Source organism: Plectropomus leopardus, chromosome 22, assembly GCF_008729295.1.
Source record: "Plectropomus leopardus isolate mb chromosome 22, YSFRI_Pleo_2.0, whole genome shotgun sequence".
NCBI classification, from domain to species: Eukaryota; Metazoa; Chordata; class Actinopteri; order Perciformes; family Serranidae; genus Plectropomus; species Plectropomus leopardus.
In genome coordinates this window covers 2247308-2266062 of record NC_056484.1, presented here as the reverse complement: position 1 = coordinate 2266062, position 18755 = coordinate 2247308, and the positions used below count along the sequence as shown (strand labels likewise).

Genomic DNA, 18755 nt, shown 5'->3' with positions numbered 1-18755 from the left:
ATTTCCATTTTTTTTTTACTTTATTTATTTATTTTTTATTTTTTAAGTAATCAAGCCAAACTGCTCAAGTTTCAAAGGGTTAATACCAGGAGTAAACAGCCCCTAAAAGACAAAGTTTCTGCAATTGTCCAGATTTTTGGACATCCTGACGGGCAATCATAACTGATCGCTTTTTCAAAGACATCTAAGCCTAATTATGATTTAAACTATTTTATCTCTATTTGAGGAACAATCAGTGTATGATTTTTGTCCTGAGTGTGGTTGTCTCTCTGTGTGACGTCCGTCCTGGGTGTCTCAGTGCATGCTGACTCCCAAAAATCAACATAAAAAAACAAGACGAAGGAGGGTCAAAAGATCTGGTTTTTCCCTGAATGAGTCCATTTTTAGGGAATTAAGACAGCAGCCTGCCTCCCTTGATGTCGACTGGCTGTTAAACACCACAGAAGCTCGGAAAAGTCTCCGGAGGATCATTTAACAGCTTCACTCTGTCGTATTATGATGTTCTGGATTGATCTCCCTCTCTGCTTGTGTCTAATTATGCCTCGGGGAGGTAACAAAGGAAGGTGTTGCACGCCGTACTCTTCATTACTTGGCTGCAGGAGGACCTTGGCAGACGCTCAGTGAGTCTTTAGCCACTGATAAATAAATAAATAAAAATAAAGCAGTTGTGTTGGTGTGCTAATATGGCCGACGGCGGTTTGTTGCCACGTCAGCACCACCGGGGATTTCTGGTTTTTCTTTTGCAAAAATCACTCCTAACTTTTCATGAAACGAAGGTTGTTGCGCTCAAGAAGCGGTTTTAATTACCTCCTCTGGTTAACAGCGACAGGAGGAAACCGATAAAACACTTCACACGACTGTCATGGCGCGTTGAAAGCGATTGGATGGCGTTCAAAGTGACAGGAGTCCTGCCACGACCAGCTGAGAGGGGAGAAAATGCAAATCTACCCATTTACAAGGTAAACCTGTAAAACAAATTCAGCCTCAATTACACACGCCGATGCCTTGCAACAATTATCCACCCATCACAGAGCGCAAAGTTCATTTTAATTAGGTTTTTTTTTTCTTGTGCATGCTCCAAGAGGGGAAATATATGTGAGTGCCTGCAGAAAGCAACGCCGCCACAAAGCGAGGAGGAGAAATCGACTTCCACTCCGTAATGAATCGCAGCTCTGAAATTAAACTGACGTGTAATGAATCTTTTTTTTTTGTCTCTGCTCTCTGAAAGCAGCCGAAGAAAGAAAGTCATTTACATTCTTCAGCATTTTCCTGCACTCACAAACGCTTACCGTCACTTTACAAAAAAAAAAAAGACAGATGAACTGTGGTCTCATGAAGGCCGACACAAAGGAAACTGCCCCGCTCACTTTTCTACCATCCAGAGAAGAAGAAGGAGGAGGAGGAGGAGCAGGAGGAGGAGGAGGAGGAGGAGGAGGAGGACGGGGAGGAGGACGGGGAGGAGGACGGGGTCCTCTGGAGGACACTCAGTTTCTGCTTTGATCTAAAGTAACCGGCCTTATTTAAAGCATCAAACTTTACACAAACTTTTTAAACACTGAAGAGACTTTCAGCCTGTTGATGACAATATTAATGCAATTTATAGACTAGAATAATAATAGAATAAATAAAATCCTGTGAGTGAAATTGTTTTGTTGCCGCAGCAAAGAAGAGAGCAGCGACTGAATGAAATATTCGTTTAAAAAGGGCAAAATAATGAAAATATAAATAAACAAAGGAAGACACTTAACATAGAATAAAAAATGACAATAATAATAAAATAATAATAATAATAATAATAAATAATAAGATATGTACAGACATATGTAATACGTTTTCAGTTTCAGCATGAAATATTAAGTTGAAATTAACCCTTTAATATCACTTTAATGTACGACAACATTAGGTCATTAGGGACAAAAAGAGATATAATGTATAGGCTTAATATTTTATCTTTTGTTTTCACTTTTAACATTTTTTTGGGTTAAATCTTTTAATCAGCTTCAGTCATGATCAAAACTATCACATATTTAAACATTTTTTGGGTGGATTTTTTAATTAAAAAATAGTTATTTTTCACTTATTAAAGGTTGCGGGGGATTGTTTAATTATTTATTTATTTATTTATTTATCTATTTATCAACCACGGTGTTGGATATGTCAAAGATTAGCAACAACATTGATTCTGATGCATTATTAGTTTTATGTTTCTGATTTAAGTTAATGACACTTTAAGGCCACTAAGGACAAAAAAATGCCCACTTCCAAAAAACTGCTATAAAATATTACATAAATAGTATATTTTTTTCCACTTTTTTGAGGTTAAATCTTTCAATTAACTTCAGTTCTGAAACTTTAGTCATGAAAGTAAATCATCACATTATTTGCTGAAAAAAGGTCTGTTAGGGGGGCATTTATTGTCGTAAGACAATTTCTGTGATTTTTTTTTTGGAAAGGACAGAAAAAAATAACTTTTTAAGAAAAAATTTGTGTTCTTTTACTGCTTATACTTTTACTACATGAAGCTGAGTATATATTTGTGTAGTTTTACTACTGATACTTTGACTGCATTAAGCTAAGAATATTTTGTACTGCACAACCAGTACTTTCGATACTTCCATAATTTTATTGCTAATGTTTTTATTGCACAAAGCTGAGAATATTTCTGTACTTTAGATGCAGTACTTCTACTTCAAACACTGTATTGTCATATTGCAGAAATGGGATTTTTAGGTAGAAGACCTGAAAACGTCCTCCAGCACTGAAGACGATCATTCAGCACTGAATCTTGTGTAAAGAGGCAGAAAACGAGCAGGAAAAAATGATTTTTAAATTAAAATCTACAGAGAAGCAGAGAAATAAACAAACTACAAACACGATCACGGCCTCTCTGCTTCATTCAGCGCCGAGTTTCCACAGTGCAGCAGCCGCCGAATAATGTAAATATGATTCATACATTTCATCAGACACACGGCGCCGTGCAAACAGGACGTGTCCTTACCTGTCCGTTCTGAAGTTCATTGAGGCCTTTGCACAACGTCTGATTCTGCAAAAGAGAAAAAAAAAAACCATAAATAAAAACAGATCAACTCTTCAGCGGAACATTAGAAATACAATTTTTTGCATTGACAGACTAAAATTTAGGCTTTAGGCTTTTTTCAGATACTGGGTATGAGCACAAAGAGGCAGAAAATCGATACTCAAGTTAAGTACAAGTACTTCCAAATTGCAAATCAATTCAATCAATCAATCAGTCAAACCTGATGTTTATATCACCTTTCAAACAGATCAATAAACTTTTAAGTGCTTAACAAGCGACCAATAAAAAGGAAAAGAAAAGAAAATATTAAAATTTAAAAAAATAAAATTTATCACAATGAAAAATAATAAAACAACAGAACAATAATTTTTAAAAAAAGAGTCAAATAAATAAAAAAATATTATAAAAAGTATAAATCTATTTAAAAAATTTAAAAAATAAAAAATAAAATTCTAAAGCACCTGATTAAAGCCAGGCTAAATAGATTTTATTATTTATTTTTACATTTGAAAATGTCATATTTTCAGCTCCTCTCAGACACTCCACAATGCTGTTTCAGCGACTTGGAGTATAATGTAAAGTATGTGAGTAAATGTACTTAGTTACTGCCAGGATTTGCATGTTAACTGCTGAAAAACACTCCTAAAGGGCCCAGTGTTTGTTAATCCCGAGCAGGCGGCACTGTTATCAAAGGAGTCACTTTGGGACAAAATTATTGATTCATCGTCGCTGTTTCGGCTTTTGTCAGCAGCTGATTTTTGTCTGCAAACTTTTTCAGGGTTTTTTTTCTGTCTGATCGACTTCATGCTGCAGTGAATCCTCCTCCTCCTGCTCCTCCTGCTCCTCCTCGCCCCCCCAGCTGCACTTTAACAAACACTAACAAACACCAGTGAAACCTCTGGAGGCAGAAACACCGTCGTGCCATCACAGCTGGACCGCTCCCAGCCGACAGACCGAGATCTGCGTCTATTTGTCATCTGTAATCTAATGGAAACATGTCGAGACGTCTGGGGACCCGAGCGGAAAAACTGAAGCTGAGAAGCTTTATTTTTTATTTATTTTTTTAAATTTCCCTGCAGCAGGGCAGGTGGTTCAGATAGAGACTGAGGAGCAGCGTGTGTGTATGTGTGTGTGTGTGTGGATAGTCAGATAGATAAATAGAGGAGGATTCATTGGGTATGCATTACTTTTCACACTGGGGAAATTTAAGCAGAGTGCTGATAGTTTCCAAATCAGCTGCACTCGGGGAGTGGAGCGGCGTTGCGTCACAGAGAGAGATTACTGCACCGCAAAGGCAGAAACCGTTTTTACAACGTCTACGCCGTGTTTGACGTTTTACTATGTCGACTCATTCACTCTCACTGCTGCCTCCGTCTGCTCCTGCAGGCTGTTTCACTGCTGCAGAGGATTTTCTGCTTCTCAGTCATCAGCAGAGGAGGAGTAATAACTGGAGATGACCTCTACTACGACAGCAGGGGCAGAGCGGAGGGGCAGGGGGAGGAAATGTTCAGCACGTCGCTTCGGGGGGACTGCGAGCAACAGAGCTTCACAATTTGTCACCCTGGCAGGTGTTTAAACACTTGATTTCCACTGTTTCCTCTTTGAAAATACACAATTTAAAATGTTTTTAAACCCTGTGAGACCTGAAGAAATTGGCTTGATTTCTTTAAAAAAAAAAACATGGGAAAAAATAAAAATGGCCCCAAAATTAGCTAGAGATGAGTTACAAGTGTAAGAAAATTACCTGAAAATTAGTCTGAAAAATAACAACAAAAAAACACGTATATGACCTGGAAAAAGTTCTTAAAAATTATAATAATTTTTGTAACATAATTTTAAAAATTAAAATTATGATTTTTTTTTTTTTTTTTTTTAGTAATTTCTCAATCAACTGTTTTTTGAAGCTTTTTTCTATCAAATTGCTCATTGCCTTTTTCCTGTGTTTTAAAGGAACTTATGAACTTTGAAAGGTTTTTTTATTTTGGCTTTATAGAGGGACATACAAGTTTAAACAGTTGTATTTTGTGTTTATTTGATCGCTGTTTTTTAAAGAAAACTTTGATAAGTTTTTTGGCAATACTTGAAATAAACATTTACAGTTTGTTTTATTGTTGGTGATTTTTTTTTTTATTTTTAATTATTTATTTATATTTTTAATCTGGGGGATTTTTAAAGAAAAATTTTCAAGATCTTGACTTTTTTTTTTATTTAAAACTTTTTCAGTGATTTCTACTGAAAAATTTTTTTTTTAAATTGTTTGCTTGCTTAAAAAAAAAGAAAGAAAAAAAGTTGGTTATTTAAAAAACTAAAAAACCTGCAGGCCCACGGCATTAAAGTCACCAAAATGGCTCCATTTATCACAGCCAGAAACTACAAAAAACTGAAATTATCATTGGAATTTCAAATTTACGACGGTCCCATGAAAACATCATGACTTTTCCAAAACTTTCAGAGTATATTCATTTTTTCAAAAACGTATTAATTTCAGATCTGAAGAAGCTGCTCAGATTCGAGGCGAAACTTCTTCACGAAACTCACGCAAGTCCAGCTGCCTAATATCGCACCGAGATCGCCACGAGGACTGTTTGACCGGATGAGACCAAAGACGCTTTATTCTGACTGAACCACAAACCGACTACAAGAGAAAACCAGAATCTTGTCTGCTGTCTGCTGACTCTGCGATCACTCAAAAAATAGAAACACCTACATAAAACCAAAAATCACGAAAAAAACAACAGTAAAAGTTTTGTGACTTGTGTGTGAAGTTGTGACTTCCTGTCAGATTTATTTCTGCTGAATATTTTGAATTTATTTGCACTCTAATCGCTGAAATCTGACACTTGACAGATACATTTACTGACTAAGAGAGTTATTTTTCCAGTGTTAGACAGTTTTGAAATTAAGACAAAAACAAATGCGACAAACATCTTTTGGGCATCCCATAATGACTGAATGCTGCTCATTCGTCAGAGTTAAACGTGCAGCATGAATGCACTGATTGAAAATATATTTAAAAAGTTCACAGTTTATAAAACTACACAGAAAGCTGCTGACTGGGCGAGATGAAGGCGAGGTGATTGGTCCTCGCTGCCACTTTCATGAAGCAGCCAGCCGTCAGCTCTCGCTTCAGAGGACGGAGATCACAAAGACTGAGGGGGAATTTTTTATGCACAATTTCTGTATGAAAAGCAGGCACGCTGTTTGTATTTGTCCTTCGTTTCCAAAATACCAATATTTGTTTTGCAGGGTACAAGATAAAAATCAGCTCAGGACGGACTGAATGACTGTTTTCTCCCACAACATAATCCTCCCCTTCCCCCGAATGCAACAAAATGAAAACAAATGGCATTTTCCGCCCGTATTTACAGCCAGAGCATCTGTTCAAAATGCACACAAACACAGCCGGCTTTTGCTTTCTTGTTAGCATTTGGACGGGGAGGCTTTCTAGGGAGAGCATTAGCGCTGTTTGGCTAACTCTGACGGGCTTCATCTCTCAAAGCTGCAACCGTGGAGCCTCGTGGGAAACGGCGGCCACCTGCCCAGCTGCCTCCATCGCCATCCTCCCAACAACTCTTCAGTCCGCATCCTAAATTTAACACCCGCCAAATGTCTGGAAAATTTGTCTTTGGTGGTTTAATCAACAGGAGGCAGCTGCCAACAGTGGAGAGTAACTTTTTTCAAGGCAATTATGTTTGAGGGTGGCGGCCAAAAGACGCAGAATATTCTCAAAAAAATCAAACACGAGAGGATGCAGAAATAATAACATTAAAATTTAGTGACACACGGCCAGTGAGGGCACCTTAACTGAAGTGTTAAAAAAATCCCAAAATAAAGTGAGCTTGAATATACTTTGCAAATTTCAAAACAATGTTTAACAGCTTTTAAAGTATTTTTGATGTCTTGTAGCAGCGCTGATAAGTCTGAGGGATAAAACACGGTTTATCCTCTGTGGGACCATGAATGAGTTCAGTCAAATATATTGTTTAGTGTGTGAAGAAATAGCAGAAAATCTTAGGCTTAACTGAGATGCAAGAGGAAAAGTAAATCATTAAGCTCTATCCTCTGAGGATCATAACTTTGTTTTTCAGTATTGGGAGAGTGGTTTTAAAAAAAAATCTTAATTCTGGTGCTAAACTAAATCATTAAGACACATCCTCTGGGGATTAAAGATGTGTGTGATTAAATTTATAGCAATTTAACTTTTAGATTTTTTATTTTTTTAGTACTGGGAAAGTGGCAGCAAAAGAAAAAAAACTATTTTAATTTTGGTGCTAGAGGAAAAGTAAATAATTAAGATACATCTTCTGGGGATCATGATTATCAACAGCAGATTTCATGACAGTGTAACGATCTCTCGTCTCTCATAACAGACCAAAATGTTCGTGAATGGAAGTATTGTCTTGGTGCTGGTGCAGGAGAGGAAGTCAGGGGGCTGAAAGCTGATTAAGAAATCATCCTCTGAGGACCACGAATATCGCCTGCAAACTGTACGGCAATTAGTTAGCTTTCAAATAATGTTGTCCATAATGTTGTTAAAGTATTAACTTGAGGACAGCAACACAGCAAAGTTAATACAGTCTCCAAAAACACGGTTCATCCTCTGTGTTTCATGGTGATCAGACCTTTAAATCCAGAAAACTAGTGATGAAATACGTCATCATAGACAAAAATGTTTTGGACTGATGTTGGTAATAAAGAAAAGGTCAGGATGTCACCAAAATATGTGAAAATTATCCTCCAGGGAGGGGATAAATTAATTTGCTTTGCATGGGGGCACCTTTGCAAAATGACAGGAGGCAGCGGGCCCACAAATTTTCATAGGATTTTAGGATGTTTCTAAGAATTTAAACCATTTCTTGGGATTTTAGGACATTTCTAGGATTTTAGGATGTTTCTAGGGTCGTGGGATGTTTTGGGGATTTTTTGACATTTCTAAGATTTTAGGACATTTCTGGGATTTAAGAACATTTCTAAGATTTGGGAATATTATTGGGATTTTAGGACATTTGGAGCATTTTTTGACATTTCTAGGATTTTAGGATGTTTCTAGGGTTGTGGGATGTTTTGGGGATTTTTCGACATTTCTGAGATTTGGGGACATTATTGGGATTTTAGGACATTTGCAGTATTTTTTGACACTTCTAGGATTTAGAAATGATTTTTAGAAATAAAAATCCAGTGAATACTTTTTTCAAACATCTTGACATAAATAATAAGAATCATCTTCTGGTAATCCGACATATTTTGAGTCGTATTTCATTTAAGTCTGGCCAGTGGTTGTTGAGATCGAAACTAAAGTGTTGGGAAAAGACACGGTGACATATTTCTGCTCTTAAAATGTTTATTGTTTTGGCCAGAGAAGAAAAATATTGTTGCCAGGAAGTCTACAGTTTTATGTCTGTTTACGTCCTGAATTTAGGACATGGCTGGTGTGTTGTAGAAGACAATCACAGGGAGCTGGAGGTAAGGCAGAGTGTGACTGAGGTGGAGGCTCAGAGGAGGAGGCCGGGTCCCCGTGTGACGGCAGCTGATGGCAGCGTGAGGCTGAAACATGCTCCGACATGCCAGTGTTCAATTAGAGGTGTAGCTCTCACATATTCACAGCTCCAGCAGGAGAAACAGCCACTTAGTTACAGTGCAAATGACTGCTGGAGCATCATTTAGGACGCCCGTGGATACTGTTTCTACATGTTAATTAAAAGAAGCTCTTGGAAGCGCCGTTTACCAGCTGTTCTGTCAATTTTTAGAGAAAGAACATTTCTTTCCAGCAGTGTCACTTTTTGACTAAGTACAACTCTTTCCAATAAAACACTGTAAACTGAGGGTACACGTTGAATTAAAGGCTTTTTTTATATATTACGGTTGGCAAATGACTTACTAATACTTTGCAGAGATGAGTTACAGGACAATAATAACACATTTTGGGTTGCTGAAGGAGCATTAGCAAAAAGATTTTTCCATAAGATAGTGTAAAAGTTATTTTCTGATCTATGATGAATTTATAGATATTTATTAAGTCTTTATACATAAAAACATTTGGAGTTCCACAAGACTCAATCCTTGAGCCCCTTAAATTTAACATTTATATGCTTCACTTTGATGTATAATAGAAATACCTAAAACAACAAAATTAACAAGTGTAATAGTACAGATGACACCCAAATTTACTTTTAGGATACTCAACTTGCATTGCTAGAGGGCCACGTTTGCAAAAGACAGGAGGCCAGGGGCCAACTGCAGAAGCCCCATACATGTTTACTAGGATTTTTGGACTTTTCGGGGATTTTGGGACATTTATAAGATTTAAGGATGTTTTTGAATGTAAGGACATTTCTAGGATTTCAGGATTTTTCTAGAATCTCAGAATATTTCTAGAATTTTAAGACATTTCTGGGATTTTTAGGACGTTTCTAGGAATTTTTCTTGGTCTTGGACATTTTAGGATTTTAAACATTTCTAGGGTTTTAGGTCATAACTAGAATTTAAGGACATTTCAAACTTTAGGGACTTTCTAGGATTTTAGGACCTTTCTTGGTAAAGAGGACATTTTTAGGATAAAATGTTTCTGGATTCTGGATGGTGCTGTTTTATGCTCTCTGGTCCCTTTTGTATACTTAAAGTGCAAAAACTATTCCCAGTGAGAATCACTTCATTTTTATTGTGAACTAGAAAATAGTTAGGGGGACACCTGACACCCTATTGTGAGCCAGATTTGGCCCGCGGCCCCGTAAGTTGATTATCACTGATCTAGTAAATTATCTCAATAGCTGTATCTATTAAACTGATCAATGCCTGCATTCCTTCATCTTCAGTCTATAAAAACAAAACCAAGTCAAAACAAATCTGAAATTTGGAAAACCTAGCTAATCTTCAACTGCTACTACGAGACAAATAACAGTCTGCACTCTACAATCTTAAAAACATGAATAATCAGAGGATATATGTCCAGGCACGACTGCAGAAAACATTTTCTATGCTTTTGTTTCTAGCTGGTGTTATTTCAGGTCTGCGTTCGCAAAAAGTTCAAAAATCAATCTCATTCTGAACACTGCGGCTGAATCTCAATAAATATGAGGCAAAGAAATTCACTGACTTTTAGAGTTTGAATTATTGCCGCTTGTATTAAAAACCTCTCTCTTGTTTAAGACCTTGAACTTTCCCTGCACCTCACTGGGCAAACAGGCTTTTATTGCCTTTTACTTTACATGGCAGCTGTTCAGAAAATGACAAGAGTGCCTGAAGAAACATCTTATTACATATTTAATGCAAGAAAGAGGCCACGCGGCTTACATTTATATGTAGAACACCTGCAGCTTAAAAAGGGAAGGAGAGGATACACAGACTTTGAAATATCTTTTAAAGCACCGCTACTTTTCTGATAAGACTGGCTTCATTGCAAAAGCAGAGTTTTCGAGGCTAATATTGAGAGAGACAGTTGATAGCGGGTCTCCAGCAGGTCACCGTGGAGAAAATGATTGAGTTTGTGCAGCTGCAGACGTGGTGCGGCCTCTGGGAGCTGCCGGCGGCGCACGCTGTCATTCATTTCTGCTGTGAAGCCTACAGGCCGCCTGGTTGTCAGCGTCCTCCTCCATCTCCATCTCCATGCTATCGCACAACAAATTGCCTTTTCATTAGATGCAGGTAAATGAAATTGTCTTTTGTCTCTGCTGCTGCAAATGTGAGTGCGAAGTCGGACACAGAATCCATTACGGCGCCGACAGGATGAGCCGTACATCAGCGGTGACCAGGACTCTGTCATCTCATTTAAAGACAGGAACTGTTACCGCTCACTCACGTATCAGTGAATTGGTGCTGAGCGGGGTTTATAAATTACATTCTGGTGTCACTTCAACACTCATCATTTTCTTTTTTTTCCTCTAAGGGTTCGATAAAATCTCATAAGTTGCTTTCCGTAGGGATGATAAGATACATCCATTGTACGATGCATCTATTTGTATTATTATTTTTAATTTTTCATTTCGCCGTACGCTGATGATACTCAGCTGTTCTTGTCCTGTAAAACCTCTGAAAGTTTAGAAGTTTTCATCCATGTAAAACTAGTTATTAACTACTTAACTGTTATTGTTATTATCATTATTTTTGTTATTATTAACTTCAGATAATTTTTCAAACTCTCTTTCTCTCTGTTTTGAAACAAATTTCCAGATGACTTTCCAATTTACAGGACATTTTTTTGACAAGTTGCTTGTTTTCAAGATAAATCAAACCAATTTACTGCCGTTTCACAGCACAAGAGCTGATATTTTTCCAGGTTTCAAAGGGAAAAAAATCTCCTAACTTTTTGAAAGTGCAATATTAAACAATGCAGAATTAAACTTTCTAACAGCAGCCACCGAGCTCCGGGCTCTGCTTCCTCCTCACTGGCTGCGAAACACAGCAGAGGTCAACGTGGAAACCACTGTGGTGTGTGTTGACTGAGCTGATAAAACCCAGAAGAAGAAAGAACAAATAAAGCCCGCATCATGTTTGTCTGGGTAATAAAAAGCGATGGCAGCGGCGTCACATCTGCGGGCATTAGCATTCATCTGAGCGACGTGGTTTTAAAGAGTGAATACCATCAGAGGGAGATCAGGCCTGCAGACCTGCCTCTGTCAGCGCTGCACGTCTGCATCCCCGTGTCTTTATTTTTACGCCAGCAGAAGCCTTGTTATATTTGGCATGTTGCTACGGAAACGAGCCTTCGTTTAAAGAACTATTGTTGCCTCTTCGGCTGAAGGGTGGAACAAACTGTGCCGAGGCTTTTCTTCTCGTTTCTGAAGCTTTGACATGAAACTCAGGTACAACACAGTTTTTAACACACACACACACACACACACACACACAAAAAAAAAAAACTCAGTGGCAAGCAAGTCATTATTTTTCATTAAGTAAAGCCGCACAGTAATCACTCCTCCTTTGCAAGATTCAGCTGACCGTGGAATAATGTGGAGCGCGCGCGCGCGCGCACACACACACACACACACACACACACACACACACACACACACACACACACACACACACACACACTCATAGCCAGAAGCTGTGCAGAGACAAATGGATATACAGTCCTCAGAAATAACACAGGGCCTGTAGGCAGCAGCGCCACTCCAGCTCGCTCCAAATAATTGGGTTAATTTAGCCGTTTAGTGTGATGGCGCCCCAGGACGGCGTCCAAAAAGTCCACAACAGTTGTGACCAAAATAAACAAATAAAGCGAGGCAGCAGCAGCAGCAGCAGCAGCAGCAGCAGCAGCAGCAGCAGCAGCTCTGACTCGGCTGCAGCTAACAGCCTCCATACTGTTCCTGCCTTTATCTCTTTCTCTGGGGCACTTCTGTCCAAACCCCATTTATTTTTAATTGCTTTTCAGCGTTTGTCCGCATCTTTGTTTATGTCTCTGCGGCCTACGATAAGCACGGCAATAATGGGAAATTAATTTGAATACATTTACAGAGGTAGCTAAAATGTCGGCCTTTAAAATAAAACTCCTCTCAGGGCCGGTCGTAGGCAGGGGCACGGGGGAGGCGATGTCCCCCCAAATGCTCCACCTGCCCCACAAACACCAAACATCAGCATGTTTAGCCCCGAAAAAGTCTCACTTTGAGCGGTTTTGAAGAATTTAAGGACATTTTTAAGAATTTTAGGACACTTTTTAGGATTTGAGGACATTTCTAAGATTTAATAACTTATAGTATTTTAGAACATTTCTGGGATTTAAAGACATTTCTTGGATTTTAGGACACTTTTAGGATTTTTGGATGTTTATTTAGGACTTTTTTTTAGGAATTTAGGACGTTTTTCAGACATTTCTTTATTAGGACATTTAAAGGATTTAAGAAGTTTCTAGGATTTTTGGAAACTTTGTGTTTAAAGACATTTCCAGGATTTTTGAACATTAGGGTCTTAGGACCTCTGTCTGATCCTCCACTGGCACTGTTTTTTGATAATCAAGCTCTATTTTGATGCTGTTTTATGCACTCTGACACCTTATGTATACTAAAAGTACAAAAACATTTCAGTGTGATATCGTATCTCTGCCATTGAGCATAAAAAGGCACACAATTGAGCTTGGCTATCAAAAAATAAAACATGAAAAAGTTCAGCATACACACTTAAAGAATAACTTATATTCATAACATCTGTTATTGCCCCCCGATTCAAAGCTGTCTAAAATCAGGCCCGCCTCATCTTCTTGTTCTGCAGCTCATTCTGCTGCTTTCATTAGTTTCCCTGTTTGAGATTTCTTTGCGCGTGCTAACGAAGCAGCTGGCGTCCCTGACAGGCTACATGTAAACACAGTGTATGTCAGAGGGCAGAGAAGACGCATCACAGCCGTCTGGTCGCGGGGTTAAATCAGTCTCACGCAGGCTGAGACGAGCAGAGTCAGACTGTGTCGGGGCCAAAGAAGAAGAAAACATCTCTGTGGATCTGTGAGCGCTAATAAAGTGCTTATCAGGAATCGAGCACGGCTGCAATGACCTCTGGAGCAGATAAGTGCTGGTTACTCAGGAACACCTTGAGAGCTATGAAAACAGCCTGAAAACAGCCTGAAAACAGCCTGAAAACAGCCTGAAAACTACCTGAAAACAGCCACCTGCTTCACTTTTTCAAGGCTGTGATCGTCATATTGACGTCTCAGGGCTTCCACAGGTCCTGCAGAGGATTTTTTGGGGTACAAAAAACAAATAAATACTAAATAAAATATAGAAATCCCGTTCTGTTCCTGAAATCTGACGCTCAGACGGTATTTATGATATAACATGTTTACAAGAATAAAATGAATGCAAGGTCACCGTGACCTTGACCTTAGACCCGTGATCACCAAAATCAAGTCAGTTCATCCTTTAGTCCGAGCGGATGTTTGTGCTGAATATAAATAATGTGCCGGATGGGAAACGTAATTCCAACCATGGCTATCGCCTAAAATACTAAGCATAAAAAGGTATGTCCACATACTTTTGGCCATATAGCATGTTAATATAGTACTCTTATAAATCTCCCACAAACAAGTCTTTTTTTATCATGTAGGTCCAAAACAGCAAGAAACTAAACAAACAAAGAAAACTACATTTCTGTTAAATCCCGCTTTTTTTGGCTGGAGTCTGGTGTGTCAGTTTTCTCCTCATACTACAGCACCCATAAGCCTCATCTGCCTGTTGCCATGGAGACAGTAAAGCATCTCAAAGGCAGGTCCTGTTGCCGTCCTCCTTTCCTTCACTCCCCACCTTTCCTCCTGTTGTGATGCATTCATGTGCAGTAAAAAAAATCGGACATGTGACTCCTCTAAGCAGAAGCACCTTGTAGATTTTGCAGTTTTAAGGCACCGTAATCACATTTGTGTAAACTGAAGCTTTTATCGCCCCCTCCTCACTTTCCACCCCTCCTCTTCGCCCCGACACTACATCCTGTCGCTGCCTTTCACCCATCACTCACGGCGACCTTGTCGAGGAAAAACAAATTAAAGTCCCATTTATTATGTGACGCTCTTTGTTAGCGCCCGACTGGCAGCACAAGGACGGCCCCCTCCGCGCAGCTAAATTTAACCCCTACAAACACTCTCTTCAAATTATTCAGGTTTTATTTAGCTGGTTTTGATGAACTGTTTGTGGCTTTATCGGGACAATAGTTTGTCTTCCTCATGCTCCGTCTCTTCGGGAGCAGATGACAATCACCCGCGGATAAAAATCCTGGTCAGCGCTAACACACACACACACAAAGATGAATAAATCAAAACGCTTATTTTTCATTCAGGAGAGTTCATTCTTAAACAGAGCGGACACGCTTCAAGAGCATTTTCTCTTCCAGGCCACCGTTCCCCTCAAGGTTACCCTCAACAGCCATTTAACCAAATACAAACCTCGTGAAACGTTCACATTCATCAACATTAAGTGCTCCTGTCTTACAAGAAGTGTCTATAAAGGTTACAGAATAAATCCACGACGTTTCTGTACTTTTCTTCCTCTTAACAAATTTAAAAAAAAGACTCAATACAGCTCTAAAATGATTTGTCAAAGCTGGCTTTAAATTTAAACAAGCATGAGCCTGATCAAGGCTTTTCGAGGTGGTTTTCAACCTCTGACGTTTCAAAACTTTGCTTTTTTTTTTTAATGCTGAGGTCGACGAGTCTGTTCAAACGTTATTCAGACCTTCCTTTTGAACCAGATCCACGTGGTATATTAGATAATATGGATAATTTACGAAATACTATCACAAACAATTGAGGACAAAAAGGTGATTTGCTTTTACTTCAGGGATACTAAACTTGATTTGCTTTGGGGGCCACTTTTGCAAAATGACAGGAGGTCAGGGGCCAGTCGCAGCAGCTCCATACATGTTTCTGGGATTTTAGGACATTTCTCAGACTTAACAACATTTCTAGGATTTAAGGACATTTCTTGGATTTTGGGGGCATTTCTAGGATTTAAGCATGTTTTAAGAATTTTAGGAAGTTTCTTGGATTTGGGGACTTTTCTTAGATTTCAGCACAATAAAAGGATTTCAGGACAAAGTAGGATTTTAGCACGTTGAGAGGATTTGAGGATGTTAAAGTTTTCATTTCTAGGATTTTAGGATGTTTCTAGGAATTGAGCACATTTCTGGAATTTAGCTAATTTCTGAAATTTCTGGATATTTTTCAGGTTTTAGGACATTTCCAAGGTTTTATAAGTATATAGGACTAAAGGAAGTTTGCAGGATTTTAGGACCTTAGGGGCGGAGCTAAGACCTGTTGATGGGGGGTTCTCTACTGTTTTATTTTTGTTTTTTTTTTATGAAAAAGCTTTACTTTGACCGTATATAAAAGTACAAAAACAATCCCCAGCCTAAATCACCTTTTTAGATTATAAAATGGTTTGGGGGGGGCCACATTTCAGGGGCCAGATTTGGCCCACGGGCCGCAAGTTGAGTATCACTTAGTTTGAGGATAAATCTATTCTGTAGTTTTCTTCTCCCACAACAAAAAGACCAAATACAGCTCTGAACTCAAAGCTGGGTTTGTATTTCTTTAAATTTAAACTTATAAAAGTGCAGGTTTATTGAATGTTAGCTATTTCAGGACTTTTTAAGGTGAACCACACCTCTGAGGCGCTGCTGGTGCACGAAAACCTTTTTGCTGGTGCTGAGGTTGAAGAGAGTCAGTCTAAATCTTTCTTCCAGACCTTCCTGCTGCAGCAGATCTGCACTGTTTATTAGATATTAAGGATAATATATAAAACACTACCAAACCAAATGATTGCAATTAGCTCTTGAAGATCTGATTTGCTTTGCTTACTTTAATGCAGACGTTAACTGTGACTTGTTAATAACATTAACTCTGACTCCAGTATGTAAATGAACATGAAATGTTAATAAAGAACTCTACAGTACTACAGGAACGCAGCATAATTAATCCATGGACTTTCTGTAGCCTTGAATTAAGAAAATGAACACATTCAAAGACCTTTGTTATGACTCTTACCCCTTCAATGATATCTAAAAGATATTTTTACCACGTTTTTTGTTATGATTGATGAGTCTTAAAGTGTTTTATGAGACAGAAGATTGATTTGAAGACGTAAATGTGTCTGAAAACCCACATAAATCTAAGTTGTATCATGCTAAATGGAACAAATGAGCTGTATCTGTTATAAATTCCTGCATGTTATGTCATTTAGGCATTTTTAGGGACTTGTATTTGAAAAATCAACATATTCTCATCAAAAAAGTCACAAAATCCTCAAACTAACAACTCTAACAAAGGGCGTATAAAAAAAGTCTGATTTAAAACGTGAATGGATCTGAAAGCACAATAACACTGAAGGGAGGTTTCAAAAGCTGCACTCAAGGATGTTTTGAGGCCTTGAATACAGATAACAATTACACCTAAAAGATACTTTCACTGTTTTTGTTATATGACTCTAGAAAAAAGTCTTTTATGATGCTGAAGTTTGATTTCAAGATAGAAATGTTAAAGTTATAGTTATAGCAACCGAAATTGAACAAATGAGTTGTATCCATTATAAAAGACTGTATGTTATGTCATTTAAGCACTTTTTAGGGACTTGGATTTGGAAACTAAACAATGTCTTATCAAGGAAAGTCACAAATTCTTCAAACTATCAACTCTGACCGCTGCTGTCTTATAAAGAGAAAAGCATGAAGCTGTTAACATCTAAACTGACCTGAAAACGCATAATAAAACAATAAAACAATAAAATAATAAAACGACAAACTTTTGTTTCAAAAGCTACATTCAAGGATGTTTTCAGGTTTTAAATAGTGCGTCCAAGTGAACACTTGTGCCATATTTGAAGAAATTCCCTCAAGGCCCTCTTGAATTATTGCATTCACAAGAATAAGATCAAAGCAAAGGTACAGTGACCTTGACCTCGGACCACCAAATTCTAATAATTGCATTAAGTTCAAGTGAACGTTTGTGCCAAATTTGAAGAAATCCTATCAAGGTGTTCTTGAGATATCGGGTTCACAAGAATGAGACAGATAAGGTCACAGTGACCTTGGCCTTTGACCTATAACCAACAAAATCTAAAAAGTTCATTGCTGAGTCTTGGTGAACGTTTGTGCCAAATTTGAGATGAGTCCCTCACGGTGTGTTTGAGAAATTGCGCTCATAAGATAAAGGTGGATGCAAAGCCACAGTGACCTTGACCTTTGACCAACAAGATGTTGTTATTTCATTCCTGAGTCCAAGTGAGCGTTTGTGCCAAATGTGAAGGGGTTCTTGAGATATAGCGTTCACGACCATCAAACAGACGGACGGACAGCAGGAAGCATGAAAACTAATTTATATGAACCTCAGCACATTAGCATGTAACTTTATTCAAGCACTTTTTGTGGACTTCTCTAGAAGAAAATTAACGTATTATTATTAAAAATAAACCTCACAAAACTTCTAAACCATCACGCCTGACTGCTGCTGTCTTACAAAGAGTGAAACATGAGGTTAAAGTCTGATTTAAAACCTGAATGGGTGTGAAAATATAATAAAAGAAGAATTCATGAGTCAAACGCTGCACGTTGCTGCTTTCAAGGACGTTTTCGAAGGCCTTGAATGTGGATACTAAGAGACATTCTCCCGCTGCTTTTGTTAAATTATGATTCTTAAGTCAAACTATTTCCGCTCCACTTTAGTTACCAGGCAACTTGGCTGCACGTTTTAAAAGAGAAGACGTGATTAAGCAAACATATTATTCTGTTCCCCTTTTGAAGGCGACACATGAAACACATTTCAATTCGGGCCTCTCTCTTCTGCACTGCTTTTAATTCCTCACATGTAGCTTTTTATCCAGACACAGCGTGGCGGTGCAAAATTGTGGCTGGCGTCCCAAAAAACCTGGGTGAAAAAAAAATGAAAAAACGGTGCCCTGCAGCTGAAAACATCTGTCATAAAAATCATGTTGGCAGAGGGAAGGTGACACATTTATAGCCCTAAATCTGAGCGCAAACCAGGAAATCCCTTTTCAGATCGGATCACAATCATCAGCCACTTTACACGGCAATAAACTGTCATGTTCTTTGCATTTGCTGCTCTTGCAGAGCAAGGCCGCGGCTCGTACAGCTCCCTCCCAGCGAGCAGCGGTTTATTTACAGACTCACACACGCTCATTTAAAAGCATGGCAGGGCTATTAATAGTGTGGCAGCCCTGATCTCTAGTTGGAGAGGAGACTGCATACGAACCATGCCATCTTCTGGCTGCAGCAGAGAGAAAAGAGGCCGGAG

General features: G+C 38.5%; 1 protein-coding gene across 1 annotated transcript in view; it reads right to left on the bottom strand.

Annotated features, from left to right (window-relative positions):
* The window catches only part of phf21b (PHD finger protein 21B), a 107941-nt gene that overhangs the window by 48974 nt on the left and 40212 nt on the right, over positions 1-18755 (bottom strand). Inside the window, exon 3 of the mRNA XM_042511745.1 lies at positions 2999-3043. Coding sequence (XP_042367679.1) covers positions 2999-3043 — 45 coding nt within the window. The remainder of the gene's footprint in view (positions 1-2998; positions 3044-18755) is intronic.